Here is a 9,773-nt window from a genome sequence, read left to right on the forward strand (position 1 = left end):
CTCAATACCCCAGCGTGCTTATTTTTGGTTGATGGTTATATATATATATATATATAATGTGTGGCGGTCGGTGTCAATGGTTTGTCACGCATCTTGGCACCATTACAGTTGTCAACACGCGTTTCAGGCGCGATACCGGAGCGCAAGCGTCTCCCCCTCCTCTCCCCGCTCGTGACTGTGATTAGTGTGTTTGGCTGTCGGGTGATAACAGCGGAAGGGGATGGGCAGCGATGATAAACTCTGTGGCAAGGCATGGAAGACAGCAGGTAGAGATTTTCCCCCGATCCTCGCCCTATCGCCTCCAAGCACCTTCCGGTACGGTCGGGATTTCCGCCGCCGGTGCACGTGGGAGCGGTCGCTGCGCTCTTTGTTCTACCCCGGCCTCACCGATACTTGATGTCGGCAGTGCAGTGCGGTTGATGGATTGTCCAATGCTGCCGATGGTGGTAGAGTTGCCATAAGATCCATCCGCATGGCGGTCTTTTCGCATAAGCACGTTATGGAAAGCAAAACATGCACAGAACATAGCAAAAGTGCTGTACATCTCCGACATGGGCACACACACGAGCATGACCACCATGAAGAGAACATGGCAGAAGTCACCAGTCCGAGTTTGGTTGACTGCATCGTCAGTATTATCCGTGTGGGATTCCACCGCCTGCGTACGAAGGTCGACGCCGAGCCTTTTGAAGGATCCTGAGCCCCGGTGGCGTGGGCCTTCCGATTCCGTACGGATTCGCTGAAGCGGCCTGCGGCCGGTACGTCTTGTGTCGTGTTGGCGTGGATGATTGACACGCCCTCTGGCCATGCAGTGAATGCCCTCAGGCAGTCTGGTCGCAATGATCGCTTGAATCGCGCTCACGGTACGGTAATGTATGCGCTGGTTGGAAAGACGCGCCCCTGTCCCAACACTTCTTACCGTGCCAGCGCAATCAGCGCCAGCCAGACCGCGTCAACCAAATCCAAGCCACCTCGTGCGCACCAGATGGCGCCTGATGTGCTTCGCGTGCTGATGTGCTTGGTGTGCTCACGCGGATGGCGGTGTTTAAAAGGACAGCATCCGACGGGAATCGTGTCTGTGAGGATTTCCCTTTGCGCGGCTGTTTGGCAGTCGCCTTTGACTGTTTCTAACGCAAGCTTGCACCAGTAAATCCTCGGGCGACTGACAAATTCAGTTATTTGCAGTTTGTCACCTCATTTGCTGGGTTCGCTGCAACTAAGCGAAGTATTTCAACGCTTCCTGTACTGCGTGAGCCGTAGGGTCTTTTTATGGCGTAAAGTTGACGCCAGCGGCGGCGTTTACAGCAGCACTGATTCTTGTCGGTCTCGATGTCTTCTGCGTTGATGCTTCGAACGTTGATTCTGCGATACCCCAGGCCGATAGGCTTACTTTAGCCGTCTTATTAGAGGTCTTGTTGTTGTATGCCACCCCTGTTTCGAAGCACGAGATTTTCGGATGTTAACACGCGCCCGGCTGGCCGGTTGGATACCTTTCGCTCGGGTTGGGCGGGGGGGGGGGGCGTCGATTTGACCCCTCAAGATCTCAGGAGCCAAGAGAGCTAGAGACACCAAATTCACAGGGTGTGTTGGCCTGTACCTGAACCCACTTAGGCTATAGTTTGAGGTTCCTAGGTCATGACCTTTGGATCAAATAAGGTTAAACAAATTCGAACTCCTGGCTAGTCCCCAAAGTGCCTCCAGAAACTAGATACCTGTTGTAAGTAAAGGGTCGCATGCTCGTTTAAGGTTAGTGACTTCGTTTGACCTTTTGAAGGTCATGGTGACCGAAATTGGACAAGACTGCTCTGAGGCTGCGTTTGAATAAGCAACAAGGATTACGCTGGGCAGTACACTCCTAACAACAAAATGTTGACCTGTGTCATTTTAGGTCAGTGACTTATTCTGACCGTGATAAATCCATGGAGTATGTATGATGCCGTTCCTGTTGTCAATAAATTCCAATTGGACACCAGTAACTACCTCATTAATCAAGCCTCAAGGCAATAAAGCACGATGATTTTGACCTAGGTCTGACCTTCATACCTGACCTTGGGCCAATGGAATTTGTTTATTCAGTTGTGTTGTCTAGGAGAATATCTCAGATATGTATGACTTCGTCTAACACTCCTTTGTTGCATGAGATCAAACGGTTCCTAAGAAACTGACTTCGCTGAATCTATGGCCTGACTTTGACGAACTGTAGCTCAGCGATCTTACAAGGTACGTTTGAATGTTCGGTACCAAACAATCTGCTATTCAATTGTCTACAGTTATGCGCGCCGTCCGGGAGCCATTCCGGAAAAAAACAACATTCGGGGGTGACAAATTACCCCCACCCGAGCGCGTGTTAAGAAAGCGGTCCCAAATGACATTTCAGTCTGTCAAAGAACGCTGTCTCACGTTCCATTAAGCCCTTAATTAATTATCGGGCCGCTGTTGTGAAATGGTACGAGTTCTTTCGCTGCTGGGATTATGTTTGGCTTACGCTCGTGTTTGGTTTAACTACAATAGAGGATCAGCATTGTGCGAAGCGCAGTTTGTAGCATGATGGTGACAATTGCGATTGTTGGAAGGTATGATTTGATTTTGGAGTAGGTCACGTTCTGATGCTCTAATAGTCTTGCGCTTTGATTACTCGTAGAACGCTTTTTCAAAATTTATGCAGCTTATTATCTGTACTCAGTTCACTTATAGCTGACCCAGTTTGTTGTTGCTTCCGGTCGTCCTGCTCGAAACATTGCTAGTCCACTAAGGCCCCGGTTACGTCAGCCGGTTCATGCGCGCACCTCGGAGCACCCCGGAGCACCCCGGAGCACCCCGGAGCGCTCGACCGAACAGCGCCCCGGAATGAGTATTGGCACCTTTAAGATGACATGTTTTAATTCTGGTCGAATTGGTTCGGACCCGGAGTCGTTACGGCGGACGGGTTGTCATTCGCACGTCTGAACGTTGGTCGTGCGGGCGCACGGTATGCATGGTATGTGAGAGGATAATTAACCAATCTGTCTACTCCGTTCGACAGCGCGCTGCCATGTGCACATAAGAACGGGTGTGCGTGCCGGTGCAGCTGGATGCTGGTGCCGGCACAAGTAGTTCTGTCTCGTTTAACTACGACTTTCGGTTGCCGAAAGCCCAGTGGCACGTCTGGATATCCGCCGCTCGGGGGGGGGGGGGGGGAGGGGGACTGGCGGTGCGGACTCGGGACCTCAGTGTCAGTGCACAGTCGGCGGCTGGCCAGCAAACAGCGCGGCATTTGGTACCGAGGAAAACGGGCAATTTTGCGGTAACCTACGTTGGGTTGATCGCGACCAAAGTGTTATGAATTTCGCAAACATTCGGCGTGGATATTAATCCCCGTGAACTGAGCCTTTCGGCTGTCAATTTCATGGCCGCAGAATGCCTATCTTAATCGTCAACGTTTTGCAGTTGATATTGTGTTTCAACCATGCGACATTGATCTTTTCCCAGTTGATTGCTGGCGTGGCTATGGCTCTACCAGTGATTGGCTGGCCGTGTGATGTGTAGACGGCAGGTGTGCCCGCACGGTGCGGCTGGTAAAACTGTCGACCCCGTCGTTTGTGCACGAGCGCACGTGCTCGGCCGTCCGCGCCGGTTGACATTTGGCTACACTTTTACCCGTTCTTTTCCGAGTCGACATGTGTTGTTCTCGTTACGCTGTGGCTCGCCATTGGCGCGGTATGAACCAGATTTCGATTGGCGTTTCAGCAATCTTTGGCATCCTGCGAATGTTGTGCTCCATGTTGATCGAGCAGCAGGCGTCGACGTCGCCCCGCTGGTCGGATCGGGTCCCAAGTGTAACCTAGTGGCGCGACCCTGCTGACCCAGCCGCACGCGACGCCGCACGTGAGCGGCTACCATTTGCACCTGGCCGGGACCCCGTGTGTGCATGACGGATGAGCTGGCGTGGCGAACGCTATAATGTTAGGCGATACTGTTGTCTCGAAACATTGTAGAACAAGCCGAAGGCAATCGAATGGTCAGTCGAAGCGACGGTCACGCGTCTCCACGCATTCGTGTTTGAAAGGATCACCATCATCTGACCGTGTGCTCGGTTGGCGGAGGACAGCACACATTCTGCTGTGAAATTACAGTCGCCCAGGTTCCGGTCAGTTGGCGGGTAGTGTAACCAGGCTCATTCATCTCGCCAGACGTGAATGCGCTGCCTCTGAGCCCGACGTTGCGAAAGCCTGGCCCAGCTCTTGACAGCCGGCCGAAGAAAGGCTGGGCGGCGGCGTGTGAGCCCCCCGCGCGGCCCGGTCCTGTCCTGTCGGGCCGCGCGGCCCGGTCCTCCCCTGTGGGCCGCGCGCAGCCATTGAGTCCGCTGGCTGCACGTGGCGGCGGCGACCCCGTCCGGCCGGCCCAGTTCCAGACAAAAGGCGCCGCCGACGGGACGGCGCACTGGCCGCCGGGGTGGGGGTCGGGCAAAAAATCGGTCGGCGCGCGCCCTCGCGCCGCGCCACAAAAACGCGCCGTCGCCGGTGTGTGCCGGCCGGCCGGTCGGCGGCGCGCCGGCGCCGGTGGCCTTGGCGCCAGTGAAAGTACCGCAGCGCGCCCTTTGTGCGGCCGACGGCGGCCGGCCGGGCCAGGCGGCGGCAGCTGGCGAGTATGGAGGCCCTCCGGCGGCGGCCGACTCTCGGCACTGCCGCCGCCTCCTCCGCGCGGCTCCGGCCTGCGCGGCGGGTGGACGCCGAGCTGTCGCTGGCGACGGCCAGGGTCTCGCTACGCTCCATGCCCTCCGACCCGTATCGACGCGTGCGGACGCAGACGCGGGCAATGAGGCCGCAGGGCGGGCGGGGCGTCCGCAGGCCAGAGCGGGGGCGAACCGGCCTGCAGGTCGCGGCGCCGCGAGGCGGCGGGCCGGCCTGGCCGGGTGTGGGCCAGCGGACGGCGCGCCGTTGCGACACCCGCACAGGACACGGCCGTCGGCTGCGGCCACCCTTTCTCGGCAGGGGCGCACTTGCGACACGCCGCTCGGCGACCGTGGCGACCTTGTTTCGCTAATGGCCGTCCTTTCAGCCTCGCTTCGGCCCGGGTCAACTCGGAGGTGCTCGGCGGGCTCATCGGGAGACCCTTTCGTGGTGTGGGAAAGTTTGGGTGAGCATTTTGTGCGCTTTCCGTCATTCAGGGGAGTTGTGTTGATACACGTGGGGCAAAAGTCAGACTGATCCCCGAGGGAGAATGTTGCCCTCTGTTTTCCAATGTGCGGCCAACATAAACGTTGGTTCGATGTTTCATGGACTTAATCGTGTTCTTCAATATGCCCGTCGCTCGGTATTTACTTTTCTTCATTTTCTGCCCCGGCAAGGTGGATGGTGGATTGTAACCAGTTTTAGGCGGCTGGTATCGGCGGGCGTCATTGCGAAAGCAAACGCTGTTTCGCAATGCAAAGTTGCTGAATTCGGCGACTGTCAACACGGGAAAATGACGAAAGCCGGCTGGATGGGCGGTTATCGGCTGGTGCGGTCGGCAGCTGTGCTGATCCCGGTCAGGGCCGGCCGATTGACCCACGTGGCCGATCCGCGAGCGCGGGGCGCCGCTCCAGCCGCGCTCAAACGCTGGAGGTGCAGGTGATCGGCCTGACCCCGAGCCACGGGGCCCGCTGTGTGCGGCCAAACAGCTGTGGCCGCTCGCAAGGGCTTGTCTTTCTCTTGGCCGCCCGGTAATGTGTCCCGCATCGTTTCGACAGCCTGTCGTATCGTGCGCTCGGGGGCGTCAGGTGGTGTCTGTGGAACTTGGAAACGAAATCGCGCAGCGTAAGCGAATCTTTGGCACGTGCTTGTCGGTATTTGAAAAAGACTCCTAATGATAATGCAATCCCAACTGCACTGGACGCTCACAATCTAGTCCCGGTCAACCCGAAGTAAAAGTGTTTCCCGCAATTGACCGTGGTTGTAAAACTCGGCAAAGAGAGAGGGGGCGAGTCCAATCGGCTGGTTTCCCGTTTCCAACGCAAACAGTGAGTGACTTTGGCCTCGTGCTGTGCAGCTTGCGCTTGCCGCCGCGTCCTTTCACTAAGGCGCTCATGCAGCTGGCAGGCTTTGGTCGAGGAAGTGCTTGGACCCTGCGCGAGTCGGGGAAAAGGTGTTAGCAAACCCGAAGGCACCAGGAAAGTCGAATCTTGATGCGATGCTCCGGCGTGAATTACGTGGACGGGATACACGGCGCCATCTATGCGCGCCGCCCACAACCACAACTGTGCACAGCCGCCGCTGTCAGCAGCACCGTCGCTCCCAGCCCGCGCCTTGTGTAACACCATCACATCTGTCGCCAGGTGGAGGACCAGATGAAGCTTCTGCAGGCCACGTGGTCGGTGATCATGATCCTAGATCACATCCACCAGCGACTGCACAACAATCTGCCTGACAGCACAACGCTGCCCAACGGGCAGAAGTTTGACCTGCTGACGCTCAGCCTGTTCGGCATGACCGAGCTGGTGCCGCAGCTCAACGACGTGACGGCGCGGCTGCAGGAGCTCAGCTTCGACGTCAGCGACTACATCTGCCTCAAGTTCGTCCTTCTGCTAGACCCCAGTGAGTGTTGGCGGGAACGGCAGGGGCAGGCGTGCGCAGACCGCGGGCAGGGTGTGTTCGGTTAACGGAGGGCCGTAACCGGACCCAGTAGCTTTAGTTGTGGTCCCCACCGTGGTGGTGCCCACTGCTGGCCAATAGGCTATTCCCGCTTGGACTGTCAACAGCCGCAGTTCCCTCAGCTGCTCAGACTTGCCTGTTTATCTGGACACCGCACCGTGCCCCGGGAGGAGTTCTCCACGGCGCCGGTGTGTGGCCGATGTCGGCATGAATGGGCGTGTGGGTGGGTGGCTGTGCGCGCACGCGGACGGGCGTTGGGTGGTGGCGCCCAGCCCCGCCGGCCCTCGCACCCTAGCCAGCGCCGCTGCTGGGGCCACGCTGACGCGCCGCCCGCGCGCTCCGCCAGACATGCAGACGCTGGGCAACCGGCGGCATGTGCAGCAGGCGCAGGACCAGGTGAAGCAGGCCCACATGGACTACTGCAGCACCGTCCACACGGACATACAGGTGGGGCCGCCGACCGGACGGCGCCGATGAGCCTGGCTTGGGCCGGGCGCGCCAGCTGGGGGTGGGGCCGAGACCTGACCGGCTTCCCACGAGCTGTGGCCGTGCGCCAGTCGAGGGGACGGGCTCCCCGTGACAAGCCTCGCCGGTCCAGCTGCGAGTGAGGGCACGCTCGGCGCGTCGCTCTCTCGCGTACAAAGCTTTTCGGCGCCGATGTGGGCCAAGCCGAGCTGCGTGTGTCGAAGCGTCCGTCGCCCCCGCGTGCTACCGGGAGCTGCGGCCTGTGCGTGCGCGCATGTGTGCGTGTGTTTTCGTGTGTGTGCGTGTGTGCTTCAGCTGACCGTCGTGGCGCGCGCGGGCCGACCGTCCGCTGCAGGGCAAGTATCAGCGTCTGATGGCGCTGCTGCCGGAGCTGCGGGAGCTGGCGCTGCGCGGCGAGGACTACCTGTACCAGAAGCATGACACCAACAGCGCCACCTCGCTCCTCATCGAGATGCTGCACGCTCGCAGGCGTGAGTGAGCCGGGCAGCCGCCCTTCTCACGGCGCTGACCGCCGTCGCACGGCATGGAGGGGGCTCAAGGGGGCTCAAGCCCAGGCACCGCTGATGAAGGGTTCTTCCGGTGTTTATTCCGGATGGTTGTATTTGGACCAGAAAGGGTCTGGAATGACCGTCTGTGTTGGAAGTGTATGATATGGGACGTCAGCACTTCAGAAAATTTGTGGTGGAGCACTAGAATAGTGGTCCACTCCCGCCCCTTGCAGGTCCTGCTTTGCTCCTGGTCCGGGTTGTGGCTATAGCCCGTCAGGCTGCTCATGAGTTACGCACAGTCGGTAGCTCTCTAACGCACAGTACGCTGTCTGACCGGATGTAGATGTAGATCCATGCTGTCATACTTTTGGCTCCTCGGTGGCCCCCGCACATTACCTAGAAGCGCCGATGATGGGTTGACGTCTGTCCGGCTCGATGCTGATTGGTCTATCTTGAGTGAGGAGGAGGGCAACTGGTATTGATCCCCGAGCCAGAGGTGTGATGACACGAGCAGTCTACATAGAAATCGCTGCCACCCGAATCGGCCACACATTGTCGAGCGTTGGTGGACTGTGGCCTGCCGGTGCGGACGGGGGCGGCGGCGCTGACTGCCGGTCCGTGCGCTGTTGGCGGCGCCGCGCCGGTGACTTGTGCGTGACCGGCCGCCTGTCAGTTCTAGGGCGAGTGCCAGCGCAGTGAACCGGGCCGGGCCGGGCCGGCGGCGGCGGAGCGGCCGGCCGCCGGCGCCTCTCGGGCCCGATATTACCAGTACAAACGCCGAGGCCGCATCATCATCCCTACGCTGGCGCCGCCTGGCGGCCGCCGCGCCCACCGACGGTGCGCCGGCCGCCCGCCAGGGACGGACGCCATCATTGTGAGCATTGGCGGGCGGGTGTGTCAGTGAGTGAGCGCGTGAGAGTGGGGAGGCGGGGCGCGGCCGCCGCGGTGCGATTTCGGCAGAGACAGGACTCGGTGGACGTCGCGCCTCGCAGCACACACTGCCCTTCCTCTGCTGTCACCGGCTCCTGCTCCTCTCTCCGTCTCACTCTTCCGCCCGACGCTAGTCTGCGCGCCCTTCTCACTTGCTGTATCTGTGGTTGTGTGCCCGTGGTGAGAGCACGCTGTGAAGGGGTTATTTTTGGTACACTCTATGCGGCTGCGTTGTTGAGATGGGTCGGGCCGCTTGGCCCAACTGCGATTGAGTAGTTAGCTGTTGCGCGATGTCACAAAGACTGGCACAGTCGTTAACAGCGTTTCTGGAGTGGTGTGACGTTAGGCGCGGACGAAGGCTCTGTATGGTGTGTGCGCAGGCGTGTTCGGTATGCACAAGGCGTTAGCTGTTCGGGCGCTGTACGTAACATGGGCCGACGTACCTGAGACCGTTACAGAAATCTGTATTTTGCTACATGAAGTGATTTAAGCCGGCGTCGGCTGGACGGCGATCAGAAGCGTGTTTTATTTCTGGCACGTGCGGCGGCGGCGGCGGCGTGCCGCCTGGTGTGGCTGAGTGGGGCGGTGCGCGGCGGCCCCGGCTCGAGCGCGCCGCCCCCGCCCGTCTGGCCGGCGACGGCGACCGGTGCGCGTCCTCCCGACGGACCTCTTTTGTTACCATATTGTTATAAATTATGGAGGCGGCGGGTGGGAGCGAGTGAGGCGGTCGGGCGCCAGCGCCGGCGCCCCGCGCGCGCGCGCGTCGCCAGCCCGCGTGACCGACCACCGGTGTGCAGTAGTGGGGAGTAGGCTTTTGACTGCGCTGTCGCTCTGTCTGCCTCTATGGCGAAAACGGGGACATTCCGGGAATAGGGCATTAAGATGTGTACTGTGCACGTGCCTGCTGTCGAGGTTCGCCTCCCGTAGCCGTGTGTCCGTGTCGTGTGCATGGCTGAGCGTGCCTGAGCGTGAATGGGGGGTACGCGGTTCAACCGCGTGCCTTTTAGAGCCGTGCGCGTGCTGGTGTGCGAGTGCTGTCCGGTTCGCTGGCGTGGCTTGCGAACCAAGAGTGGGGTGAGAATAAAATATTGTGGTGAGCCTCATGTCTTCCTGGAGTGGATCGTGTGCGGCCAGCTGTTTCGGCGTTTCCGGGCTCTAGGATTCTGACCTTTTCCCGCTTGCTCATGGTAGCGCTAGGCATCATGCATCCATTAGTGTTTAGCAGTCGTGTTTGACATCGCACTAGTCATGTGGTTATTTT

The 9,773-nt window shown here is 59.3% G+C and overlaps 1 protein-coding gene across 1 annotated transcript in view; it reads left to right on the forward strand.

The window, feature by feature from the left end:
- LOC119101044 (nuclear hormone receptor FTZ-F1-like) overlaps positions 1-9,164 on the forward strand; it is a 28,678-nt gene extending 19,514 nt beyond the window's left edge. Inside the window, exons 3-6 of the mRNA XM_037224291.1 lie at positions 6,293-6,551; positions 6,955-7,055; positions 7,429-7,564; positions 8,256-9,164. Of these exons, the coding sequence (XP_037080186.1) occupies positions 6,293-6,551; positions 6,955-7,055; positions 7,429-7,564; positions 8,256-8,281 (522 nt within the window). The 3' untranslated portion in view covers positions 8,282-9,164. The remainder of the gene's footprint in view (positions 1-6,292; positions 6,552-6,954; positions 7,056-7,428; positions 7,565-8,255) is intronic.
- The last annotated feature ends 609 nt before the right edge of the window (positions 9,165-9,773 follow it).

This window comes from Pollicipes pollicipes, unplaced genomic scaffold, assembly GCF_011947565.3.
Source record: "Pollicipes pollicipes isolate AB1234 unplaced genomic scaffold, Ppol_2.1 Scaffold_4881;HRSCAF=5763_pilon_pilon_pilon, whole genome shotgun sequence".
Lineage (NCBI taxonomy): Eukaryota > Metazoa > Arthropoda > Thecostraca > Pollicipedomorpha > Pollicipedidae > Pollicipes > Pollicipes pollicipes.